Consider the following 25,863-nt stretch of genomic DNA (forward strand, 5'->3'; position numbering starts at 1 on the left):
TGAGGTGCAAGTGCCTCCCGCGCTTCTGGCCAAGTGACTGGCCTCGGGGGTTCCCCGCCTGCTGGACACTGGCTCCAGCCCAACTTGTCCCTCTTTTTTTTAAATCTATTTTTTTACTTAAAATTTTTTTTTAAATCCTCACCCAAGGATGTTTTTTAGATTTTTAGAGAGAGAGGGAGAGAAACATCGAACACGCCCCAACCAGACCGAACCGGCCACCTAGGCATGTGCCCTGATCTGAGTCAAACCCGCAACCTTTCGGTGCATGGGACGATGCTCAACCAACAGAGCCACCAGCCAGGGACCGACCTGTCCCTCTGGCCTCAGGGTCCCCCGGCAGCTGGAGGTGGGATGGTGGTGGCCGTGGGTGTGAAGGCGCAGGCTGCAGGCACCGGGTGGGGGGCAGCACAGGGGGCCCCCAGCACAGCTGGCTTTGGAGAACTGCTCTGGGCGTTGCCCTCTGGACCCGTTGGAATCAAACAGCTTTTCTCTTGGAGGAGCAAATCTCTGGAAATTTCCACTCTGCCTTCTGGCCTCGGCTGCCCCCTGGTGGCGATGCCCCTGCATTGCAGTGTCCCCTGGGCTTGGGGATCAAATGGGAGTTTCCATCCCAGGAAGGGAGACCGTGGGCCACGCACTCCCTGCCCAGCCACACGCCGCCACCGAGAAACAAGGCCACGGCGCCGCCGCCGGAGGCTGCCACGTGATAGAATGATTTATTAGAACAAATTCCATGACAAATCATATAAAATAACCATTTTCTGAAAGACACCCACAGACCACCTGAGGACAAACCCGGAGGAGCCCCCGCGAAGCCGGACAAATAAGTTACTGACCCCGGGTATGGGCTGGAGGGGACACGCGTCTGTGAATAAAAAAGTGTGCGGCGACCGGGAGGGTGGGCGGGGAGGGCCGTGCGGCCGGGGAGCCGTGGCCACCGCGTGTCCGGCGGCTGCGGGCGGGGCGTGGGGCAGGCGGGTGGGGCCAGCACTAGCACCTCCTCTGAGGGGCTCCGCAGGCTCTGGGGGGGCGCCAGGCAGGGACCCCACTGCCACTCACACACGTAAACATGGGGGGGGGGCGCAGGCCACGCCCGGGCGCCCAGTGTAAACAGCCACGACCCCTGTGGCCTCTGTCCAGCTGCAGTGCCCGCCCCCCAGATGGTCCCCCGGCAATCGACTCGCATGCAGGCGCCAGGGGCTGCCCGGCGCACCCACACCACTCTGGTCGAGGGGGCACCCCGCCCCCCAAACAAGCTCTTTGGCTTAGAGGCTCCAGAAACACAGGCCCCCAGGAGGGGCCGCCTGGCATGTTCCCACCAACAGAATCCTGAGAAAACGAACCTGCTCCCGGGCCTGTCCCTGCCCCTAGGACGGGGCCTGTGGGGCCCGCGCCGAGTGTAGATGCCCCGTTAATGCCCGGCGTCCGGGACGGGGCGGGCTCCTGGGAGCCCGGCTGCAGCCACTTTGGCCGGCAGTCGCCTCCACCTGGCCCAGAGGCCCGCGAACCAAGAGCAGGGGCCGGCACCACCGCTGGGGCAGGCCCCGCACACGCAGATGTGCCCGGGCTGGGGGGGAGCAGGGGTGGGCGTGTGCGTGCACCTGCCAGGCGGCCGCCCGCCCAGCAGCCTCCCTCAGAGGCCGCACGCTTGGGTCTGCAGCTGTGTTGGCACCGAAGGCGGGACGTGCTGGGGCCCCTGCCCGGCCGATGGGCCCTGGGCGGCTGGCGCGGCACCTGCCTGGCCTGCACCCTCGCGTCCCGGGGCATCCAGCCCCTCCGCTCCCTGTTTGGCACTGAACGACCCACGGATGCCCCCTCCCCTGCCCCACCCGGCCAGCGCCCGGGGACACGCCAGGCAAGCTCGCGCTCCAGCCCACAAGGCCGGCGGGCCCTCCAGGCGGGGAGGCTGCTGGAATGGAACAAACTACTTTCCTCCAAAACTAAAGACAAAAAGAACAACGATGCAGAGGGCACGGGAGGACCCGGACGCCGGCCCTTGGCAGCGGCCGCAGCAGGAGCTGGGCCAGGAGGCCGGCGGGTGGGGCAGGTGCTGGCTGGGGGCGGAGGGGGCCTGTGCGGCACCGCCCGTGGGGTTATGGCACGTGTGGGGGTCTTCACGGCGAGCCGGCCACAGCCGGGAGGGGCAGAGGCGGGGCGGGGGGGGGGGGGGCAGGGACACGGGCACACGGGCCGCGGCCCGGCCACTAGATCAGGAACCGCTCTGAGTCCGGGAGGAAGTCGGGGAGGAAGGCAGGGTCCGGGAGGCCGGGGGACCCGCAGGGGGCCCGCTGCGGGAAGCCCCTCAGGGTCAGGGCCGAGGGCGGCGAGGCCGGGCTCTGGGCGGGCGGCCGGCCCTTCCCGAGGGGGCCGGAGCCGGCGGAGCCCCTGTTTGCCGCGAGCAGGTCCAGGTTCCCGCTGGGGTCCACGATGGCATTGATGACTGCAGGGGGGGCAGCGTCAGGGGAGGGTCCACCCCCCCCACACCCACCCTGCGTCTCCGCCCAGGTCCTCGCCTCCACCCCAGCTGGCCACACCCACCTTCCAGCTGCTTCTGCACGCGCCTCAGCTCCTTCAGGATGGAGCTGATCTCCTGCAAGAGGGGGAGGAGGCTGATGGGCGGGGCCTGACCACCGAGGGTCCCACCCTGGGCCAGCACCCAGGCCTCTCTGCAGCCAGGGCTGTGGATGGGGGACGGGCCCTGCCTGTGGGTTGGGGGGCGGGGGGCGGGCCCTGCCTGTGGGCTGGGGGGCAGGGGTCGGGCCCTGCCTGTGGGCTGGGGGATGGGGGCGGGGCCTGCGTGTGGGTGGGGGGGGAGATGGGGGCGGGGCCTGCCTGTGGGTTGGGGGATGGGGGCGGGGCCTGCCTGTGGGCTGGGGGATGGGGGCGGGGCCTGCCTGTGGGCTGGGGGGCGGGGGGCGGGCCCTGCCTGTGGGCTGGGGGGCGGGGGGCGGGCCCTGCCTGTGGGTTGGGGGGCGGGGGGCGGGCCCTGCCTGTGGGCTGGGGGCTGGGGGCTGGGGGGGGCCTGCCTGTGGGCTGGGGGCTGGGGGGCTGGGGGATGGGGGACGGGGGCGGGGCCTGCCTGTGGACTGGGGGTCGGGGGATGGGGGGGCCTGCCTGTGGGCTGGGGGCTGGGGGGCAGGGGTCGGGCCCTGCCTGTGGGCTGGGGGATGGGGGCTGGGGGGGGCCTGCCTGTGGGCTGGGGGCTGGGGGGCTGGGGGACAGGGGACAGGGGCGGGGCCTGCCTGTGGACTGGGGGTCGGGGGATGGGGGGGGCCTGCCTGTGGGCTGGGGGGCTGGGGGACGGGGGGCCTGCCTGGGGGATGGGGGGCCTGCCTGTGCCCGCACGGCCGCCCAGCTCACCTTGTTGGACGTCTTCAGGATGGGCACCTCGTTCTCGGCGTTGATCCGGGCCTCCAGGTCCTCCCACGCGCGCCCCGAGTTCTGGAAGAGGATCCTGCCCAGCCGGGGGGCGGGGGGACAGACAGGATGGTGACCTGGGCCTGAGCACCTGCCCTGACCCCCGTCCTGTGCCCCAGGGGAAACTGAGGCCCAGAGCAGGCCCTGGGCTGCGGGTACCAGCGTCCGTCTCTGCCTGGCCTGGGTCAGGGCGGGGGAGGGGGTGCCCCAGGCTCAGGGTCGGTGTCCAGGAGCGGCGGGCGTGGGCGGGCGTGTGCGTGTGCGTGGGCGGGCGTGTGCGTGGGCGGGCGTGGGCGCCCGTGTGCCCTCGGAGGACGTCAGCCCCACCGTGCACATGTGCCTGTGGGTCTGAGGGTGTCCCGCTGGGCCCCCCGGCCCCCCCTCCCGGCAGGGCTCCCGCCGCCATCGGAGCACCGGGGACTCACTTCATCTTCTCGGCGAGGTGCTCCGTGTTCTCGCGGATGGCCTGGGACAGCTGGGACACGGGGTTCAGCATGAGGTTATCGAAGATCACCTGCGGGGACCAGGCGTCAGCACAGCGCCGGCCCCCAGAAAGCCCTGCTCCTCCCCCGCCCCCCGACCCGTCCCCGCCCTGAGGGACCCCCTGGGCGCGGCCAGGTCGGGGAGGGCTGCCTGCCTCCTCGCGGTTCCGAGGCCGCGTCTTGTTGGCCAGGGTGTCCTCACGGCGGTCGTTCATGTTCTGGTCCAAGTCCCGGGAGTGCAGGGAGCCGGGCGGCACCTTCTGGAAGTTGAGGCTGGCCTCTGGGATGCGCTGCACCAGCTGGGGGGCCGGGGGCAGGTCAGCGGAGAGAGCAGCACCCCCCCTGCTACAACCCCAAGCCTGGGGCTCAGGGACCCCGGACGCCCCCCGCCCCCCATGGAGGCAGGTCCTGGACCTCGTGCTCCCAGGTGGCCTCCGTGAGGGCCCACAGCTCCCTCGGCCCTCGGCCCTCGGCCGGCCGGCTCACCTCCTCGCGGGCAGAGATGGTCGAGGCGGGGGTGCTGGGCATGTTGCCGAGGGAGGCGCTGCGGGTGGGTCCCGGAGGGCCCAGCGTGTCACCGTCCCCCGCCACGTCGTGGATCTCCCGGGCGAGGATGGCCACGTCCTTCACCAGCGTCTGGCTCAGTCTGAGGTGGCGGGAAAGGGGCAGGTCTGTGGGGCCTTCCCAGCCTGCCGGGGGGGGGGGGGGGGGGGGGCAGGAGGACTTGATGCTCCCTCCCGGGCCACACCCTCCCAAGGATGAATGCCTCCCAGGGCAGCCGCTAAGCGGGGCATGCAGCCTCCCAAACTTCGCCCAACCGGCCACTGGCAAGGGCTCCCCTGGGAGGCACAAGTCCCGGACATCCGGGAGGAGGTGGGCGTGGGGGGGCGGGGGCAGGGAGTTTGGGCAGAGACACCCACGGGCTCCCAGGCAGGCACCCTCCCACCCTCCTCCTCCTCCGGTGACGGGCTAAACACCAGGGCTGCCACAGAACACGGAGGCCACACAAGCCCTGCTCTGCAGGGAGGGAAACTGAGGCAGGAGAGGGGGCGGGGTCTCAGATGAGGGTCAGAATGGGGCAGAGGAAAAGGCAGGAAAACACACAGAAGCCAGGGACCTCCCCACCGCGTACGGCGGCCCAGGGAGCTGAGCCCCAGCACCAGCCGGCCCGTCTCCCTCCACAGTGACACCCGGCTCCGAGGCTCCCAGACCACCCAGCCAGGACCCCTCCTGCCCTCCACAGGCCCTGCACGGCCCGATCACTGCTGAGAACGACCGCTCCCCCCAACACACCTCTCTGCACCCCTGGCCTGGAGGTGGGCCTTCTGCTAAATGACTGCACACGGGAGCACATCTTTAACACAGACCTTCTCGGCGGCCCGCCTCCCACCAGATCCCCCCCTCCCAGGAGCATCGGCATCCACCCACCCATCTCTCTATCTGACATCCAACCCTCACCCACCCACCCATCCATCCATCCACTCATCCACCCTTCCATCCACCCATCCATCCCTCCATCCACCCTTCCATCCACCCATCCATCCATCCACCTGACCATCTATCCCTCACTCTTATCCATCCTCCCATCCAATCACCCATTCATCACCCATCCATCCATCCATCCATCCACTCATCCATCCTTCATCCACCCATCTACTCACCTGATCTATCCCTCACCCTTATCCATCCTCCCATCCAATCACTCATCCATCCAACTACCCATCCATCCATCCACCCAATAACCTACCCATCCATCCTTCGTCCACCCTTCCACCCATCCACCTGACCATCCATGCCTCCTCCCTCCTCCCTCCTCCCTCCTCCCATCCATCCAAAGAGCATTTGTGAAGCCCATTTGGGAAGAAAGCCCAGCCCCAGCCCTGCCCTTGGGGTGCTCTTGGCCCCAAGGGAGGCCCCCCGGCCCAGGGCGCCCACCTGGCGATCTCCGCGATCTCCGCCGTCTGCACGATGAACCCGTAGGGGTCCGGCTCCTCCTCATCGTCGGTGTCCCGGAGGCCAGGGGCCCGGGGCCGGGCCCGGGCGGAGCCGGCCCGAGGGGTCTGCGTGGCTGTTGAGGCACGGGAGCGCGTGTGTTTGGGGGAGCCGTGGCGGGAGCCGTGGCGGGAGCCGTACTCCTCCTCGGAGGTGGACGTGCAGTCGGAGCCCTGCTGCCGGCGACGCGCGCCTGGGCGAGTGAATTGGTTCCAGAAGCAAGAACAGAACGGGGCAGCGCTCAGCTCCCGTGGCAGCCCAGGCTCCCCCAGCAGGCCTGGTGCCGCACCCCGCACCCCTGCAGCTGGCACCCTGCACCCTGGCACTCAGCCAAAGTGCCGGCAGCAGCTAAGCGCCCGGGTCCGTGAGGCCACCACCAGCCCAGGCACATGCAGGGCCGGGCAGCCTGGCGTCTCCACGGGCCAGGCTGTGCGTCAGGTGGGAGCTGTCCTGGTGGCAGGGAAATGGTGCCCACACACCAGGTGGGTAAACCTCCCCAGTGGGCTGGCCCAGCCCTGGGTGGCGGAGCACGGCCTGGCCTGTGGGCAGAGCCTGACCTCACCCCTCGAGACCTCCCTGCACCTGCCTGACCCTTCACCTGACCCTGTGCAGCCGCTCTGAGCTCCAGGGGGGCCACGCCATGCACAATAAATAAAAGGGGGCGCGGGCAGCATTCGCAGCAAGCCACCCCTTCCTCCCATGCACCCCACGGCTCAGCACTGCTTGGAACTAGCTCTCAGGCTGAGCCAGCGTAGGGAGGGCGAGGGGTGTCCAGGTGGGGGAGGGGTGTCCAGGTTGGGGAGGGGTGTCCAGGTGGGGAAGGGGTGTCCAAATAGGGTAGGGGGTGTCCAGATAGGGTAGGGGGTGTCCGGGTGGGGGAGGGGTGTCCAGATAGGGCAGGGGGTGTCCGGGTGGGGGAGGGGTGCCCAGATAGGACAGGGGGTGTCCAGGTGGCAGCAGCAGCAGCAGCAGCAGCAGTGTCTACACCTTAAACCAATTCACTCGGAGCTGCGGGTCAGCCCCCCGTGGGTAAGCCAGCTGGGTAGGCATGAATGTCCAGCCCCCCTGCGCAGGAGGCCAGCTCCGGTGGCCACAGCGGCCCGGCCCCTCCTTGCTGCACACGTGGCTGCAGGTGACTCGGGTAGGGTGGGGAGAGGGACACAGCCGTCCCTTGACCACAGGGCCCAGGCTCACGGGGCACCCAGGGGCGCCGCACCCCCACAGCGGCGGGCAGTGTACCCTCCCCGGGCCCCAGCCCACATGGACAGCCCAGCCTGCACAAGGGCCTCACACGCCACCAGGGTCCCAGCTGAGGTCCCAGCTCCCGGGAACAGGGGGACGCACCCAGGTCCCCCCCAGGAGATGGAGGGGCCCTCCATCCAGGACACCTGGCCATGGCCGGGGTCTCCCGCCCTCACACCAGGCCAGTGGGACACCTGGGGGCTGGGCACCTGCCCGCGAGTCCTCGGTGACACGCCCGCCCACGGATCAGGGCTCCGTGGGGCCTGGGCTGCCCCAGGAAGCTGCCCCCCTCCGCCCACCCGCCCCCAGGGCACTCACTGGGTGAGGAGTAGCGGGCACTGCCCGGGCGGGCCCTGCTGAAGGGCTGGCGGGCGGCCGGGGCGGCGTTGGCGGCCTTCCGGGCGGCCGTCTGGGCCTCGGCCCGGGTGGGCTTGCGGCCCGTGCAGGACAGCTCTGCGCTGCGGCCGGAGAAGCCGGCGCGGGCGGGCGCCGCCTCGGACTCGCTGGGCCCCGTGAAGGAGCCCGCCCGCTTGCGGGGCATGGCCAGGATGTCCAGGCGCGAGAGCTTCTTGGCCTGTTCGGCGGCCGGGCGCCCCGCCGGCTCGTGGCTGGCCGGGGACCCCCGCTCGCCGTCCGCGGCCTCCGTGTCCGAGGCGTCCCCCAGCCGGGCCCGCCTCAGCCGGGAGGCGCGAGTGGGCCGCGGGGTGGACAGGCTGTTGGAGCGGGTCAGCGCCTGCTGCACCTTCTGGGCGCTGGCCGACACGCGGCCCTGCTCCTCCCGGGCGGCCGGCGACGGCGGCGGGGCGGCGGGCTTCCGGCGAGACCCTGGCCGCCCGGCCCTGCTCAGCGAGGGCGCCTCGTGGTCGGAGGTGGCCGTGTCCGAGCCGTCCCGGGCCAGGCTAGGGCCGCGCTCCTCCTCAGGCCAGTCCAGGGACCCCTGGCCCCGCCGCACGGCCAGGCGCCGCCCGGGCTCCCCACGGCCCGCGTCCGTCGGGCCCACCAGGCGACGAGGCTTCTCCGAGAGCCACTCCCGGGCGCTGCTCGGGGGGACGCCCCCCAGGTCCTGCGCGGCCGGCGGGGCCGGCGGCTTCTCCCTCTGCAGCCCCAGCAGCTGGGGGCTCGTGGGGCTGGGCCCGTTCTTGCCGCTGAGCAGGCTGACCGTGCTGGCCGTGTCCACGTCGGAGTCGCCGGACAGGGAGTCCTCCGGCGGCCCCGGGGCGCTGCCCCCCTCGCCCTCGCCCTCGCCCGCAGACTTGGAGAGCAGCCGGGCCTCCAGGGCGGCCAGGGCCGTCTCGGTCTCCTTCAGGATCAGCCGGGTGTCCTGGGAGTGGGCGTCCAGGCGTGAGGCCCGCACCGCGGCCAGGTCCTGCAGGAGGGGGTGGCTGGAGATGTTGGGGAGCTGGCCGGGCGCCGGGGGGCCGCTGGCCGGCTCCTTGGTGAAGCTCTCCTGCCGGATGAAGGCTGTGGCCTCCCTGCCCGGGGCGGGGCCCTCGGGCTCGGGCGACCGGCCCATCTGCAGCCTGAGGGCCATCCTGCCGCTGGCGCTGACGTACACACCGTCCCTCGCGGGGGCGCTGGGCTGGGGCGCCCGTCCCGGGCCCTCGGCCTCCCCCGGAGCCGCAGACGTTTTCCGGGGAAGGGCCGCCTCCCCGTTCTGGTCCCCGATGAAGAAAGCGCTGGGGGCCGGCTCCCCGGAGGTCCTAGGTGAGCACCGGCCCCTCATCCACACCAGCCCCTCCTGGGGGCTCCTGCGTCTCTCCTCCTGGGGGCCCCCGCCTGGCTCAGGGCCCCGCCCCCCGTCCGACCCGCTGGCATCACTGAGGCTGTCGGGCTCCACGTCCTCCTGGCCCAACAGGCGGCCGGCCGGCTCGCTGCCCGGCTCCGGGGGCCCAGGCCCGCTCTTCCTGGCGGCCTCAGGGCCAGCGGGGCTGCCCGCCCTGTCGCTGGGGAGCTGGGGGAGCAGCCGCCGCTGGCGCACGGGCACGGCCGCCTCGAGCTCCCCAGCCCTGCGCCCCGGGCCGTCCTCTGCGAAGACAAGGGCAGTGGTCAGAAGGGCCGCCGGCTGCAGGGCGGCACGAGCTCGCCCCCCTGCCCCTGGAACAGCCCTGGAGCCACTTACCCGCCAGACCCGGGTCCGAGTAGCTGTCAGCCAGGCTGGCCCAGCGGGACGCCCACTTTGGACCTCCAGGGGAGCCTGGCACTGGGGGGTCCTGCAGGGAGAAGGCAGGGGTGTGTCTACAGGACGTGGGAGCCCCACGGAGAGGGGCCGGGGCACGAGGGGTGCCCGAGGCAGCCATCCCAACACCTGGCTCAGAACACCATCGCCATGTCCGCCACGAGTCCCCCCGCACCAACAGCCAGACACCCTCCCCTGGGCTGTGGGACCCCAACATGCCACCTGCACCTGGGCCCAGCACAGCGGCTGAGACCAGCAGCCAAGGCTCAGCCCAGCCCTGCCCGCGGGCGGCGCACACCCATGTGCCCAACTGGACTCAGGGCCTCAGCGCCGCCGAGCCCTCCTCCTGGCCCAGCCACCTGCCAGGGGGCCCGCTCCTCGGGAACATGTGGGGCCCAGCCTCATCTGGGGCCTGGAGTCCAGCTCCGGGCAGAAGCAGAGCCTGAGTGAGCGCATGCAGGACCCGATGGCCCCGCGTGGACCCTGGCGCTGCCTGCGCGTGACCTGCTCGTGGCCTGCGTACCTGGAGCTCCCCCTGGGGGGCCACGCTCACCGGCCGGGAGGTGAGCTCCTGCAGCAGGGACACCCGCTGGGCCATCCCCTCGCTGCCTTCCTCTCCATCCCCACGGATGACTGGGCGGAAGATGGCCGAGGACGCCCTGGAGAGGTCAGGGGTCTCCAGTACCCCGAACACCTGCGGGAGGGACCGGAGGGACGGCGGCTAAGGTCAGGGCACCCGGACCGCCCCACCCCCTCAGGCACGCCCCGCCCACCTCTTCCCAGACACGCCCCGCCCCCCTCCGCCCAGGCACGCCCCGCCCACCTCCGCTCAGGCACGCCCCGCCCCCGAACACGCCCCGCCCGCCCGGGGACAGGAGCCCTGATTGGCCGGCCGGGCCCGGGACCCCAGCCGCGCGTCACCTGGTCGATCATCTTGCGGGCCTCCTCCACCTCCTGGTCCTGCGCCTCCGTCTCGATGGTGTAGGTGCCCGCGTCGCTGAGGCTGTCGTCCTCCTCCTGCCTGCGCGCCTTGGTGAGCTGGGGGTCGGCGGGGGGCGGCGGGGGCGAGGGGGCCACGGGACTGGCCCCGCGGGGCGTCAGAGGGGTGGGCAGTGCCGCGGGCGCCTTCTCGGGGCCGGGGCCGGGCCGGGCGGCCGGAGAGCCCTCCCGCAGACACTGGGCCATGAAGTCCTGGGCCAGGCGGGAGCGGCGCCCCACGGAGCCGAAGGGGCGGGCGGCGGCCCGGGCGGGGGCCGGGGGGCCGCTCAGCCGCTCCTCCGTCTTCTCGCGCTTGAGCGAGCTGGCCCGCTGCGGCCCCGAGCTGCCGCCCGCTCCCCGGGGCGGGGCCGGGGCCGGGGCGCCCGCGCGGTCCCTGTCGGCCGGCCCGGGGCCTCGGCGCCTGTCGGGCTTGGCGTCCCCGGGCGGGGCGTGCGTGAAGGACTGGGAGCGCTTCTTGCGGGGCGTGTCTTCGTCGAAAAACTCGATGACGAAGGCCTGCTGGTTGTGCAGCAGCTCCTGGGGGTCCCGCTTGATCTGCCTCTGCAGCCGCGCCTGCTCCCCGTTCTCCACGGGGACCCCGGCCGCCGCCGCCTTGGCCACCGGGTCCTCCGAGTCGCTCTGCGTGCCGTCCTCGTGTTTGTGGCCTGGGGGCGGGGAGTCCAACTCATGAGGCCCAGGGGGGCCCACACAGCCAGCCACAGCGCCCCGCTCCACACGGGACCCAGCGCACGGGGCCAAGGCGAGCACTAGGGACACGCTGGTCACCCCCGAGGGGCGTGCAGGAGGCAGCCGAGCCATGGTTCTACCTCATCACGGATGCTTCTCTCTCTCCCTCTCCCTTCCTCTCGGAAATCAATAAATATATCTTAGAAAAAGAGAGATTGACCCTGACGGAGCTGAGTGGGCCCTGCACTGGGCGGGGCCGCGGGCCGCGGCGGGCACTCACCCTTCAGGGTGCGGGTGTGGACGGGCAGGTCGCTCTTGGCGCTGTGGCGGTCGTCGCCGGGGCCCGCCTGGCGCAGCAGGCTGGGGTCGTTCTGCACCAGCCAGTCGGCCACCTTGGTCTCCGCGGAGACCACCTCGCCGGGCGCGGCCTTGCCGGGCGGCCGCCGCTGGCGCAGGGAGAACTTGGTGACGTGGTCCTTGATCTTCACCTTGCCTGGGTTGCAGTCGTCAAACTCGATGGTGAAGGAGGCGTGGCTCTGCACCACGGGCGCCCCGCCCGGCTCCACGTCCTTGGTGGGCGCCTCGTGCGCGGGCACCTCGGGGGGCCGGGGCGGCGGCTGCGAGGCCTCCTTCGTGGGGATCTCGAAGTAGCTGGGCTCCCGGCGGAAGGAGTAGCCCTGGGGCTCGGCGGGGGCCCGGAGGCCGGGCGGCGTGCCAGCCAGGTCCCCATCCTGCTGAGCCAGCTCCTTGGGCCGCTCTGGGGAGTGGGGGGGGGGGGGGCACCTCCTCAGGTGGGACCGAGGGCGGCACCGTCACCCACCACCTCCCCTGGACTGGCAGCTCCAGGCCAGGCCGCCCTCGGGAGTCCGGGGCTCGCAGGGCCCTGTCCGGCCGGGGACCTACCTGCGTACGGCCCCTCCGGCGGCCTGTCCTCCGGGGGGGCGCCCGCATCGTCCTCCCCCCACCAGGAGGGCTGCCCGTACAGGGGTGTGCGGTAGGCCGCTGCTTCTGCAGAGAGAGCGTGGACTCTGGGTCACGGTGGCCACAACCAGACAGGGCAGACCCCAAGCTGGGAGACTGGGGTGGGAGGGAAGCCTGGCATCGCCTCCCAGCTCAGCCTGCAGCTGCCCAGGACCCAGCCAGCTGCCAACAGCCCCAAGTCTTTCCACGTTGAGGGTGACAGCTCATGGCCATGGGCCCACGGCCATGTACCTCTCCAGCCCAGCGGGGCCTGAGCGCCAGGTGGATGCTGTGGGGCAGGCTGGCCTCAGGGGACCACTGTCCTCAGCACCCATCCTGGGCGGGCAAGCCCTTTACCCTGCCCTGGGCCTCTGCCTCCAGAGCCGGCCCGACGGGGAGCCCACATCCAGAGCCTGCCTCTTGCCAAGGCTCCGCAAGGGGGACCCTGGAAGCTGCGTGCCACCAGTCTGACTCGACCGCACGGGGTGCGGGGTGCACAGGTCTGTGTCTGCAGGACGCAGGAATGCGGGCACACACAGTGGGGGTGTCTGTAGAGCTGGAGGGCTGGGGCGTGCACAGGTGAGTGCATGTACACGGGTGCAGGAATGTGGGCACACTGGGTGGGTGTGTCTGCAGGGGGCAGGGAGCACAGGTGGGTGTGTCTGCAGGAGACAGGGAGCACAGGTGGGTGTGTCTGCAGGAGACAGGGAGCACAGGTGGGTGTGTCTGCAGGGGGCAGGGAGCACAGGCGGGTGTGTCTGCAGGGGGCAGGGTGCGCAGGTGGGTGTGTCTGCAGGGCGTGTACATGGGCACCTGAGCTCATATGTGAGCGGGTTGTGCCATGGCTGCTGGGGGTGGGAGCCCAGGAGGCTGAGGTGGAGCGGGGAGTCCTGGGGCGTGAGAGGACTGCCCCCCGTGAGGTGAATCAAGGGGAGCCTGTGGGGGCCGCGGGGAGGGCAGGCCTGTGTGCGCTCCCGGCCGCGCTGCAAAGCCGTCCGTCATACCTGTTCCGGGTCTCCGGTCCCGCTCCGGCCTGGGGTTCGAGGACTCGCAGTAAGGCGTGTGCTCCGGCAGGGCCTCGCCTCTCTTGGGCGCGGGCCCCCTGACGCTCACCTGCAGCTGGCTGGTGTACTTCTCGTGCTGCGGGAGGAGGGGGCGAGGGGCAGCCTGAGCCCCGCCCGCTCCACGCCCCAGCCGGGGGGGGGGACCCTCAGAGCACAGCTTCCAGGGGAGCAGCTTGCTTAGGTGGAGGAGGGGGTGGGCAGCCATACCAGAGGGAAGACTGCCAACCCAGCCCGCCCAGAGCGGGGCGGGCAGGCCCAGACCACGGGGTCAGCCACTCAGGGCTGGGGGGGGGGGAGCAGTGGCCTGTCCAAGCAGATGGTGAGAGCATATGTATGCATGTGCATGCATGTCTGGGTGTGTGTATGCATGTGCATGCATGTGTGTCTGCCCACGTGCCTATGTGAATGGGTGCTCACTCACATATACACATCTGCTCATGTACATGTGTGTGCACGAGTATGTCTGAAAATGTACACATGTTTTAGTATGTCTTTGCATGTGTGCGCATGTGTGGGTGTGTGTGCTTGTGTGTGTCTGCACCTGTACACATGTGTGTGCGTGTGTGGGTATAGGTGTCTGTGCATGCCAAGGCCACCTGGCTGAGCTCTGCAGTCATCAGAGCTGGGCTCACACTGGCTGTCCCCGCATGGTCCTGTGGCCTTGGGCTGGCCACCCAGGGTCCGTGCAGAGCCCAGGCTCATTCGGAAAGTGAGCTGAGACCCAGGACCCTCAAGCCGGGCTGCCAGCCTCACCCCCCCTCCTGCCTGCTGCTGGCCGCCCACGGCGGCCGGATGAGGGTCCTGCAAGGGCTCAGGCTGCTAGGCAGGGCCCCTAGGGCCCCAGCTACACCCACCAGCCACGCCCCCGTGGTGGCCGAGGCAGCCTGGCGGGGATGAGTCTCCCACTGGCCGGACTGGGTGACCCTGCAGAGCAGGCCGGGCCGGCGGCAAACCACAGCCAGGCCAGGGAGGGTGGGCGGTGGGGAGCGGCGGGCTGGGGAGACGCAGGGACACGCGGCCCCGTGGCGGGGGTGGGGGTGGGGTCCCGGCCGAGCGCTGGCACTGACCCTGAGCGCCTCCTCGGGAACGCGGTGCTGCACGCGCTCCAGCACGTACATGTTGGCATGTGGCAGGGAGTTAAGGAGAACGGGGGAGGGGACAGCAGCTCAGCCCCGGAGATAAGAGGCCGCTCCTGGCAGGCGATTAAGGGGGGAGGGCCTGGCATCAGGTTGCCCCTCCCCCCGAGTGTGGCCACCGACCAGCACACCCCCACGTGTACACCGGGCATGAGTCCACACCGCGGGCACAGCCTGCACCCTGTGCTGCCCCCACCGCAGGGGGTGGGGGGCAGAGGCCACTCCAGGTCCCACACATACATGCCCGAGGGCTTGGGGCACACTGTGCACCCCCCACTCCCCTCAGGGCATGGCAGGCCGGAGCCCCCGAGGGCACCCCCACAGCCATCCCAGAGCACCCAAGTCCGGGGTGCCAGGGCCTCGGCCAGCAGCCGAATGTGGGCTGCAATAGCACCGTTCCTGTCGTGTGCACGGCCCCCGCTGCCTGGCGGAAGCACCGCCCCACTCACCGTATTCTGGGCACAGAACGCCGGGCCTGCAGCCCCCAGGCCACACGGGCTCTGGGTCCCAGGGACCGCAGGCCAGTGGGCAGGCGGCAGGGGCTGGTGTGGGGTTCATCCCTGCCACCTCTCAGCCCAGCTGTGTCCGCTGAGGCCCCCACCTGCTCCCAGGATAAGGGCGAGGAGAGAGAGCGGCAGAAAGGATATCGTAGCCGAAGCGGATGACATCGTTGAGCTTCAGCGTGATGTACTTCTGGTCTGGGATGCGCACCTCATTCACGAACGTCTGCGGGGAGACAGGCCGGCTGAGGGGGAGCCCCTTCCCTCTGGCTCTGGGCAGGCACTGCCCTCTGGCACACGGGCACCAGCCGCGAGACCACAGGCAGGACAGCTGCCGCCGAAGGTGGGGGGTCGAAGTGCCAGGCCCCTCCAGCTGCAAACCCCTGGCCATCTCTCTCTGGGAAACAGACTCTCTCGTCCACAGACTCGTGCTGGCCCCGGGCCCCAGCCAGACCGCACGGAGCCCTCAGGAGCAGCGAGGCACACGCGAGGGCGGCCCCATGGCCAGGCTGGTCAGGCCGTGCAGCCGTCTGACGCCGCTCCCCACACGAGCCTGCCGAGGGGGCCGCCTCTCCCCTGAGCTGAGGTCCTGGAGGGGCCGGTGCACCCAGCAGAGAGGTGTGGTCGGGAGGGGGGTGGGGACAGAGAGGGACAGAGCTGGGGTGAGGCCAGCAGAGGGAGGGGCCATGGAGTGGGGTGGGGCCAGTGCAGACTGAGGGGCCATGGCAGGTACTGGGCCAGTTAAGAGCGTGGGGCCATGGAGAGAGGCAGGAACAGTGCAGAGGGGCCACGAAGGGGGCAGGGCCAACGCAGAGGGAGGGGTGGGGCCAGTGCAGAGGGCGGGGCCATGGAGTGGGTGGGACCATGATGGGGCGGGGCCAGCGCAGAGGGGGTGGGGCCAGTGCAGAGGGAGGGGCCATGGTGGGGGCGGGGCCAACACTCACCCCATTCAAGCTGCCCAGGTCCTTCACCCAGTGCTCATCCCGGTCCTGGTCGTAGTTGATGACGGCATGCTGCTTGTCCACACTGCGGGACTGGGGGACACGGGCGACTTTCAGGTGACCTTCCCTGCTAGGCCAGTCTCAGGAGGCAGAGGCACCCACAGGGGCCCCCATCGTCCCCACCACGCCCCCAACGCCAGCCTCATACCAGAGCCCACGAGGTCCCACCCACACCTCGCACCTGGAGGGTGTGCGCCCTCCCAGCCCCCAGGTCAGGCCAGAGATTTGCAAGATGCCAGGCCGGTTCCTCCCACCCCCTGGTGCCACCCTGGCCCCTCCCTTGGTGACCAGCCTCCATGGCACCATAGGCCAGTGCCCTCCTGTCCCGTGGCTGCTCCCGGCTCTGCCTGGGAGGGCTGGGAACCCTCTGGTCCCAGCAGATCCGGCAGAAGCCACAAGGAGGCGGGGGGGGGGGGGGGGTGAGGGGCTCCCCCACTTCCGGCCCACCCAGCCGGCCCCGCGGGGCTCACAACCGCTCCGAGTGACGGACACGTGCACCCGGACGTGGGTGCCGCCTCTCGGGCCCTGCGGGCTGTGCATTCAGGCACAGGACTCGCACACCCTGGGCGCCCCGCCCCCGCGCACACGTGCACACGGGTACTTCCGCCGGACACTGCCAATGCTTCCCCACCACCAGCCGCCAGGACCCCCCAGGACAGCAGCCAGCTCCCTCCATCAGCTGGAGGGCCCAGCCCCGCTTCCCCCCCCCCCCCCAACACACACACCTCCAGGGCTTGGGGACCAGGCAGGGACTGGTCGGGCCACCGTCCACCGGCTTAGGCACTGGCACGGCCGCCTCACCAGCCGAGAGGCCGGGTCTCAGCACGAGCTGCCCCCCTCAACCCCCCCCACCCCCGCCCAGGCCCAGGCCCACGGCTGGAGGCCCTGGCCCATGAGGAGCCACATGTCCAGGCCCAGCACCAGGAGAGGCCAGCACCACGGCCAGCCCTGGGCGCAGCATGTGACTCCGGGGGCCTCCAGGCAGTGCCCCCAAGACTCCAGGCCTCCACAGCACACACAGGAGCGAGGGGCCGTGCACTTGCGCCCCGCCGCCTGGGAAGGTGGCCCCGGACCCGAGTCCCTGCGTCCCCACACCTCCAGGCCTCAGCTCACAGGCGTGTGCCCAGACCCTCCGCCTGGGCTGCGGGCCACTATCCAGAGCCCAGGCTTCTCATACCCCCACCTGCCCAGCCTCGGGCACCACCCTGAAATGTCCCACAGTCTGGGGAGCCCCAGGGTGAGGCCTCCTTCCTCACCAGAGGCCGAGCCCAGGGCAGGGGAGGTGGGTTGGGGGTGGGGGTGAGGGTAGGGGTGGGGGTGGCCTGGGCTCCGGCCCCGCCCCGCCCCCAGCCAAGGTCACTGCAACCAGTTTGGATTCCGAGGCCCCGAGATAGCGGCTCGACCCACAATGATGACACCACCGTGGGCGGTCTGGGGGCGCCGTGAGGAGGGAGAGAAGTGAGGGCAGGACCCACACAGCCTCCTACAGCGGCGCAGGGGTGACAGAGGGCAGAGCACAGTCTGCAGGGCCACCCTGAACCCCCCGCCCCCACCCCCCCCCAGCCTGGGAGGGAGGAACAGGGTGTCCCTGCCCCAGGTGCCCCCCCGGGGAGCCCCCAGAAAGGATCCTGCTGGCACTCCGGGAGCAGCCTGCCTCCTCCCAAAGCAGGGGGGCCCTGGCAAGGAGGGTCTGACCTTGAGACCCATGCCCTCCCCCGGGCCTCACCTCTGCCCTGTCCTGAACGCCTCAGTGAAGCTGGCACAAGGCCAGCCAGCTCCCGGCCACCGGCCACCAGCACCACCTCCTCACGGCTCCTCGCTCTGCCCCACGCAGGCCTGCTGGGAGCTCACCTCCCCCAGAAGCCGGCCCGGTGACCCTGCCCGCGGCCTTGGCCAGGGCCTCCCCGGCCTGGCGCCCAGGGCCACTGCGCTGCCCGCGCAGGGCCTGCTCTCCGGCCGCAGGGCACTGCAGGAGCTTCCCTGGGAACCCACAAAAATCAGCACCTCTCAGGCCGCCCCACCTCAGGCCCGGTCACTGCCCCTCTGGGCAGCCTCGGGTCAGGACCACGGCTCCTTAAGAGCCCAGCCTGGCGGCGGGAGGATCGGCTCACCTCCCCCTGTGCCCCCCGCGCCCCCATCACCGCCCAGGGCTCGGAAACAGGCCAGCTGCCCACTGGGCCAGAGGGACCCGCAGTCTCAAGGAAGCAAACCGTGAGGCCGGGCCGGGCCCTGCCTGCTCGTGGCCGGGATCGCCCGCGCAGGGGCCTCGCCGAGAAGGGGCACCGAGGGGGCACTGGTCTTGGGCTGCGCAAGCTCTGGGCCAGGACTCAGTGGGAGGGGCCGGCCCGGGGGCCGCCACCCCAGGCGACCAGGGGGGCGGCAGTGAGAGCACCCTGTCCCTCGCGCTTAGAGGCCACCTCTGTTGACTGGCCCTGCAGCCTGAACACTCCCCAAACGGAAGGCCCCCCAATCCTGGCCACCCCAGGCAGTGCCAGCGACCAGCCAGCCCCGATCCGGCCTCACCTCCCTGACGGCCCCTGGCCTCCCAGCCGCTCCACTGTCCTCCGCCGCACCCCTCCCCTGTCCACCTGCCTCCGCCCCTGCGGCCACCTCTGTCCTGTCCTCCCAGCCCCCACCCGGCCCTGCCGGCCGCTCTGCTGCTGAACCTTCCCAGGAGGAGGGTCGGGCTGCCCCTGAGCCACAGGCCCAAGGCCTCGCAAACTCCGCGCCACCCAGCCAGCCGCCCCGGCCTCTGCGGGCTCCGGAGGTCCCATGCCCCCCACTGGGCCTGGGTCCCCTGGCCGGGACCACCGCCCTGTGCCCACCGTCCCGCTCCAGCAAGATGCCCTGCCACCTTCGGGCTCCTTGGACTTGGCACAGCCCACCCCCAATTGGCTCCCAAGCCGGGGCTGCCCCGTCCACTCCTGGCCAGGGCTTGTCACCACCGGGCACAGCTCCTGCCGAGCCCCCTCCAGGACCTGGGGTGGCACCAGGGCTCCTCAGAGCAGGGAGGGCCCCCCCCCGCCCCACCCCCACCCCCACCCTGGCCCAGAGGAGAGGCCGAGCGAAGGGAGCAGCCACAACACGGACTCGAGGAACGGCTGACGCTCCAAACACAGAACACGGCGTCTGGGGAAGGGCCGTCCGTTCTCACTTTAAACGGAGCAACGATGTGCTTCCAACACTCACGCCTGCCGCCTCCGCCCCGCCCGGGCCTCGCCGATGGGCAGCCGCCAAGCCCAGGCCCGCCGCCTCCTGCCAGCTCACCCAGCACCGCCCGCGACGGCCCGGCCTGCGGAGTGTGCGGGCGCCGGGCTGCCCACGGCCAGTCTCCGGGGCAGGATGCCAGCAGACGAACCCCCGTTGCCACAGGCCCCCCCGGGGTGCAGGCATGTGCGACCACGTGTTCACACACACACGCATCCGTGTGTGCACAGGCGTGCACGTGCCTGTGCACTCACATGTGCGCATACGCATCCGTGTGCGCATACACACCTGCACCGGAGCTCTGGCACCAGGCGGACCTGGGCCGCCGTGTCTCCCCCGCTGCCCGGAGTCCAGGCCATGACCCTCCTGCCCAGACCGGGGCATGAGCCTGCAGGCCAGCCCGGCTCCCTGGCCTTGCCCCCCACCTCTCCACACAGCCTGCCCCTCGCTCTGAGCAGAGGCCCCTCCCCCACCACATCCACCCCATCCCTAGTGCCACCTTCTTAGGGCAGGTGCGGGAGAGGCTGGGGCCCAGCGCAGGCCTGGTGGGAGGGGTGCCCTCAGGAGGGTGGAAGTGGCAGACAGGGACCCCCGGGCATGGGTAAGGGTGCGGGAAGGGCAGGGTTTGCCCCTGTCCACGCTGGTGGGGGCCCTGGTGGAGGGACAGGATGGCGGGTTTCCACAGCCCCGGCCTGGGCCCCTGTGACTGCGGGAGGCTAGGACAGGGGCGGAGGCGGGCGGCACTCCACACGCACTGCACGCCTGCAGACCCCCCGAGCCTCAGTTTCCCCACATGATGGACAGCCAGGCGCAGACACCCCGGCAGGCCCAGGCCAGGGCCCGGCCCAGCTTGAGGGCTGAGAAGGCCCTGCCACTCCCACCCTGCTCAGGGCCCCCAGTGACCAGCCAGAAACTAGGAGGGGACCCCAAACTCCTCCTGAGCACGACCCCCCAGCCCCTCTCAGCACGCGGGAGGACGCCGGCCTGGGGGCACCAGGCCCCGCACCCCACCACCACACAGGAGGCGCGGAGAAAGGACATGCGGCCGGCCGGACCTCCAGGGCCAGCCCCTCCCCTCCCCGTCCTGTTCCCGAAGAGTCAGGCGGTGAGCCCCAGAAGCCGACTCGGACTCCCACACCCGGGCCAGAGAGTCCTGATGCCAGTCCCGGTGCCCGGCTGGCTGTGGCCCTGCCAGCTCTCCTGCCTGAGGCCGCCCTCTCCCAGGGCACCTCCAGGGGCACCAGCCGCGTGGACAGGCCTGAGGGTCGGAGCTGGCCCCGCGGCTCCCCCCGGCCGTGGCCCACGCCGGCCCACGAGCTGGACAGACCACTTCCCAACACCGTCCCGGGGGACCGGGCGCCTGAGTCTCACGGCAACAAAGCCCTGTGGTCACCCCACAGCCGAGCGTGCGGCCTGCACATGCCCACCAGGCCCAGAGCCCGCCTGCGCCCAGGGCCCCGCTGTGCAGCCCCCGCTGTGCACCCCCTGCCCCCCCCCCGCCGCCGCCCGCCCCCCCGCCCGCTCACCTGCAGCATGAGCTCACACTCGTCGCGTCCCACGAAGATGAGCTCCCGCGGGAGCCGGTGGCGGGTGCCGCTGCTGCTCACCAGGAACCAGGAGGTGACGCTCATCTTGGCGCCCGAGAGGCCCGTCCGGCCTGGGGGTGGAGGGGCTGTCAGAGCGGCTCCCTGGCGGCCCAGGCCCGACCGACCCCTAAGCCCAGCACAGACCCGGCCCCTCCGAGGCCCAAGCTCCGCCCGGAAACGCCGGGCTCCCCCACCCCAGGCCCCAGCATAGCCTCCCTCTCCTGTGGGTGCAGCAGGGGTGAGTCTGGGCACGGCCTGCGTGTGGACCCACAGATGTCCCCGTGACCTGACCAGAGGCCGCTCCCCACAGTCAGGGTCCCCACCCTCCCAGGACACAAATTCTCAGCCAGAGGCTCCGCTTCCCTGAGCGGGCACTCTGGGACCAGCCCTGGGCACAGGGGCTGGGGGGCAGCTGGAGGCAGGACCCTGACCCACCAATGCTCCCCCCACTGAGAGGAGACCACACACCCCTCAGCGGCCACTGTGACCACCCTACCCTGCAGGCGCCCCCTGGCCAGGCCAGGAGCTGTGGTTGGGGCATCAGGCAACCTCTCCAATGCCCAGGAGGGAAGGGGTGCCCAGGGGGAAGGGGTGCCCAGGGAGGAAGGGGTGCCCAGGGGGAAGGGGTGCCCAGGAGGGAAGGGGTGTCCAGGAGGGAAGGGGTGCCCAGGGGGAAGGGGTGCCCAGGGAGGAAGGGGTGCCCAGGGGGAAGGGGTGCCCAGGAGGGAAGGGGTGTCCAGGAGGGAAGGGGTGCCCAGGGGGAAGGGGTGCCCAGGGGGGAAAGGGTGCCCAGGGGGAAGGGGTGCCCAGGGGGAAGGGGTGCCCAGGGGGGAAAGGGTGCCCAGGGGGAAGGGGTGCCCAGGGGGGAAAGGGTGCCCAGGGGGAAGGGGTGCCCAGGGGGAAGGGGTGCCCAGGGGGGAAGGGGTGTCCAGGAGGGAAGGGGTGCCCAGGGGGAAGGGGTGCCCAGGGGGAAGGGGTGCCCAGGAGGGAAGGGGTGTCCAGGAGGGAAGGGGTGCCCAGGGGGAAGGGGTGCCCAGGGGGAAGGGGTGCCCAGGGGGAAGGGGTGCCCAGGGGGGAAGGGGTGCCCAGGAGGGAAGGGGTGCCCAGGGGGAAGGGGTGCCCAGGGGGAAGGGGTGCCCAGGGGGAAGGGGTGCCCAGGGGGAAAGGGTGCCCAGGGGGGAAGGGTGCTTTGGTGCCCAAGGTCCCGGAGCATCAGCGAAGGAGGACCTGAGGGCTGATGTGGTCGGACAACAGGGGGCTGCACGGTGGTTTGAGGGGCACAGCGGGGGCAACCTGAGCAATGACAAGGGCTGATGTCACCCAGCCACGGGCAGACACTGCGCACGCTCACCACGAGCAGAGCTGTCCCAGCACCAGCACAGGGCACGGGCTCCAGGTGTGTGGACACACCTGCCACACCCAGGTGCATGTGGCCTGGAGCACCACCCACATCCCACAGTGTCCTGGCCACTCTCCTCTGCACACACTCACACATGCACACCTGCATGGCACATTCACACACTCACACTTGCATGGCACACTCACTCACACACGCACACTTGCATGGCACATTCACATACTCACACATGCACACTTGCATGAAACATCCACATACTCACAGACTCACATGATACACCTGTACCAGCACTGCACACTTGCATGACACACATGACACACACATGCATACCCACAGGGCACACACTACACATACATGCCCACCACACACTGTATGTGTACACACTGCACACACATGCACACACACTGAACACAGTGTGCACACACTACACACATGCACACTACACACACATGTACACTGCACACACACTCATATAAGCGTGTAAACCAGATGCATCAAATGCATCCTGGGGCTTCCTTCAAAAGGAGAAGCTGTGAGTGACAGGAGGGTCAGGGAAGGCTGCTGGGAGGGGACACCTGAGCGACACAGGGGCAGGCGGAAGTGGGTACATGGCATGGGGGGGGGGGGCATTCCAGGCAGAGGGAACAGCCAGGGCAAGGACCTGGGCCTCCAGCTCTGGGAGTCGGGTGGCTGGTCCTGGAGCCAAAGGGGAGTCCTGAGGCCCAGCCTGAGTGCAGGACCCGGCACAGGGGTCCCACGTCCACGGCCTGACCCGTGTGCAGAACAGGCGGAAACTCGCTAGGAGCTGAGTCAGTGACCGGGGAGCTGCTGGTGCCGGCACCGTGGAGGTCCCAGGCCCTGTCCCCGTCCCTGCAGGCCTGCACCATGGATGCCCCCGACCCCCGTCCCTGCAGGCCTGCACCATGGATGCCCCCGACCCCCGTCCCTGCAGGCCTGCACCATGGATGCCCCCGACCCCTGTCCCTGCAGGCCTGCACCATGGATGCCCCCAACCCCCGTCCCTGCAGGCCTGCACCATGGATGCCCCCGACCCCCGTCCCTGTAGGCCTGCACCATGGATGCCCCCGACCCCCGTCACTGCAGGCCCGCACCATGGATGCCCCCGACCCCTGTCCCTGCAGGCCTGCACCATGGAGGTCCAGCCCCGTCCCTGTCCCTGCAGGCCCCCATCATGGAAGTCCAGTCCCGTCCCTGTCCCTGCAGGCCCGCACCCAGAGGCCTCTGCTACCTCCCAGGCGGGCAGCTGACCAGGCCAACACCAGGCCCCACCCAGCTGTGAAGGCCAAGGGACCGAGTGTCCCATACCCTCATGCTGCTGGGCAGGCAGATCTGAGGATGTGGACACTTCGCCCCAGGAGAAGGCAGCTCCGTGGGTCAGAGCCCTGTCGCCCTGGGCCCCCGGCACTTCCCCAGGGCCCACGGGGGCTGCCACTGGAGACCAAGGGGCGGGCACCACCCAGGACCCTTCAGTCCTCGGAGGCCTCCACAGCCCCAACTCCTCAGAAACCCCTTCAGGCCGTGGGGGCACCCCCAGCCCATCATTGCTTTCCAGCCCTCAGCCCCTACCCCTGGGGGACCCACACCTGCCACCACCTGCCCACGATGGGCAGCAGGCAGAGACCCCACCCAGAGGAGGCCACAGCCTTTGCGTGTGGCCAAGGGAGGCCCAACCCCGGCCCAGCCACGCTGCCGGGGAGCCGGGTGCTCTGCCACCCCGCGCGTCCTAAAGGCCCAGGCCCCCGGGCCATGGATGCTCCCCAACAGTCTGCCCCCACTTCCAGGCTGGGCAGCCGCGTTGCTAGGAGGGAATAATAAACACCCCAAACGTGTCCCCTGGCCCCCCAGCCAGAGAGCCACCGCCGGGGGGGGGGGGGGGGGGGGGGAGGCGGAGGTACAGGCTCTGGGGCTGGGAAAGGCGAGGGACAGGGGCCGGGAGGGGCCGGGCGGGCGGCTGGAAGGAGCAGACGGCCGGAGGCCGGGACGGCAGAGAGACGGCGGCGGCGAAGGGAAATCAGGAGACGGAGGGGAGGAGGAGGAGGGCACGGGGAGGGACGCGGGAGCAGAGAGACCAGCCGGGAGGCGGCGGCGGGAGCGCGGGCCGGAGGGGGAGGGAGGAGGGCGCCTGCTCCTGAATCAGCGCTCCCGGGCGGCCATGGCGAGCTGGTGCCGGGCCCGCGCCCCTTCCCAGGCCGCGGAGACGCGCCCGGCGGCCCCGCCCAGCCTGGCGCAGACCTGGGCCGTCTCCGCAGCGCAGAGACCGGCCCGGCCAGGTGCGCCCGCGGCCCGCACCCGCGCCTTTGTCCGGCCCGGCGGGGACTCCGATCGCTGCCCTGCCCCGGCCCCGGCCCCGGCGCCGGTCCTGCCCCCGCCCCAGCCCCGGCCGTACCCCTGCCCGCGTGGCCCCCGGGCGCACAGGTGCGGGCGGCACAGGCTCGGGCGCCGCGGGCGCAGGCGGCGCGTCTTACCTGCGGCTCGGCCCCGGCCTCCCGTCCGGCCGGCGAGCGCGGTGCCCGGGGCCGCCACCTAGGACCTGCCCGGCGCGGCCCGCACGCGCGCGGAGCCCCGGCGCAGCCCGGGCTGAGCGGCGGCCTCGGCCTCCCGCGGCGGGTCCCTGACGTCTGCGGGCGCCCGCCCCGCCCCGCCCTCGCCCAGGCCCCGCCCCGCGGCCAGACCACGCCTCCTCGGGCCCGTCCCGCCCTGGCCCCGCCCCCGGGCGTTCTGGTTGGGCCGGGCCGGGCTCCAGGTGAGCGCGTCCCCGGCCCCCGCGCCCCGGGCCCTGCCCCCGGCCCAGCCCGCAGACCCGCCTCTTCCCGGCTGCGTCCGGCCCCGTGCGGTGGGAACCCGGCGTCCGGCTGCCCGCGTCCTGGCCCCGGGCCCGGGGTTAACGCTTAACCGCGCCTGGGGAGCCGCGGCCCTGCCCTAACCTTTGGGCCGCCCGCCCTCCCGGACCTTCCTCCTGCGCCCCGGGCTGGACGGGATGCAGGGCCGTAGGGGACGGGGCCCGACCCGCCGGGGCCGGGGTGGGCTGGGGCCGGAGGGCTCGCCGCGCCTGGGTGAGTTCTCCGGGCTCTGCCCCGCGATGGCCGCTACGACGCGGGTGTCCGGTGCCGCGGGAGCCGGGCCGGGGGTCCCCCGGGGGCGTGGACGCGTGCGAGGCGCCGGGCCCGGGGGTCGCGCTGCGGGAGGTGAGCCCCGAAAGTGGAGGCAGGTCCCGGGAGGCTGGGCAGGTGAAGCGCTGAGCGTTCACGGCCACGGCCGCGTCCACCCCGCCCTGCCCTCGGGCCAGCTGCCGCCCCCTCCCGGCCACGCTCCACCGTCCGCCGGCGCCGGCCGCGCCCGGCATTGCCCTCCGGCCAGGCCCTGCCCTGGGAGCACCTGAGTGTGGAGCCCCGCCTGCCGGGGGGAGCGGGCCGTGGGCGGGTGCCTGCGGGCCCACGGGGAAGACGGGGAGGGGGGGGCGGGGGGGCGGCAGGGGAGGGACCTGTGCTCGGTGATCGAGGAGTTTGGACCCCATTCCAGGGACTGGGAAGGAGTCTGACGCGCCTGCAGGGAGGAGTGGGGGGAGCGCTGGTTTGGGGGCGGAGGGCCAGGTGTCCAGCCAGCGGCCAGGAGGGGAAGGGGTCGGCTGTTTTTCCTCCTTTGCCCCCAGACCTCAGGGCAGCATCAGGGACCCCAAGCCCCACCCTCCACTCCCACAGCTTCCGGGTGAGTTTGTCCTCCAGCTCAGAAGTGGGGGGGGGTTCCCCCAGCTCTCCCTGCTGGGGGATGGCCTGCTCTCCCCGGGGCCCTGGGACAGCCCCACCCAGGACTCCCAGCACCTGCTCCAGCCCCTCGTCCACACGTGGTAAATGGTCCTTCAAAAAAGTTGTTTTCTTTCTTTGCAGCTTTCCCTGCCAGGACCCAGCCTTCCTCCAGGTGATGGGGGGCCGGGGGAGGGGGGTGCGCCCAGTGGCCACCTGGACCCCTGCTGTCAGTGGGGACAGGTGAGAGCAGGTGTGCAGGGACCGGGCGTTCAGAGCTGGACCCAGAGGGATGGAGAGAGCTGAGGGCCTGGCCA

The 25,863-nt window shown here is 71.2% G+C and overlaps 1 protein-coding gene across 4 annotated transcripts; it reads right to left on the reverse strand.

Moving 5' to 3' along the window:
- Nucleotides 1-697: 697 nt before the first annotated feature.
- On the reverse strand, nt 698-24,450 carry CEP170B (centrosomal protein 170B). 4 transcript variants are annotated; one of them, XM_059684795.1, is made up of 19 exons: nt 24,272-24,438; nt 20,369-20,499; nt 15,579-15,668; nt 14,780-14,860; nt 14,066-14,122; nt 12,939-13,074; nt 11,878-11,982; nt 11,255-11,731; nt 10,231-10,952; nt 9,863-10,003; nt 9,253-9,343; nt 7,452-9,158; nt 5,835-6,084; nt 4,386-4,545; nt 4,055-4,198; nt 3,843-3,931; nt 3,361-3,454; nt 2,539-2,590; nt 698-2,440 (listed from the first exon to the last, which is right to left on the reverse strand). In XM_059684795.1, exons 2-19 carry the CDS (start codon nt 20,471-20,473, stop codon nt 2,205-2,207), a joined length of 4,737 nt encoding a protein of 1,578 aa, XP_059540778.1. In that variant the 5' UTR covers nt 20,474-20,499; nt 24,272-24,438; the 3' UTR covers nt 698-2,204. The 4 variants fall into 4 exon arrangements, with proteins under 4 accessions (XP_059540778.1, XP_059540785.1, XP_059540770.1 ...); XM_059684802.1 differs by having other exon boundaries at nt 5,835-5,967; nt 9,833-10,003; nt 24,272-24,437; XM_059684787.1 differs by having other exon boundaries at nt 9,833-10,003; nt 24,272-24,437.
- Between the last annotated feature and the right edge of the window lie 1,413 nt (nt 24,451-25,863).

This window comes from Myotis daubentonii, chromosome 1, assembly GCF_963259705.1.
Source record: "Myotis daubentonii chromosome 1, mMyoDau2.1, whole genome shotgun sequence".
In the NCBI taxonomy this organism is placed as follows: Eukaryota; Metazoa; Chordata; class Mammalia; order Chiroptera; family Vespertilionidae; genus Myotis; species Myotis daubentonii.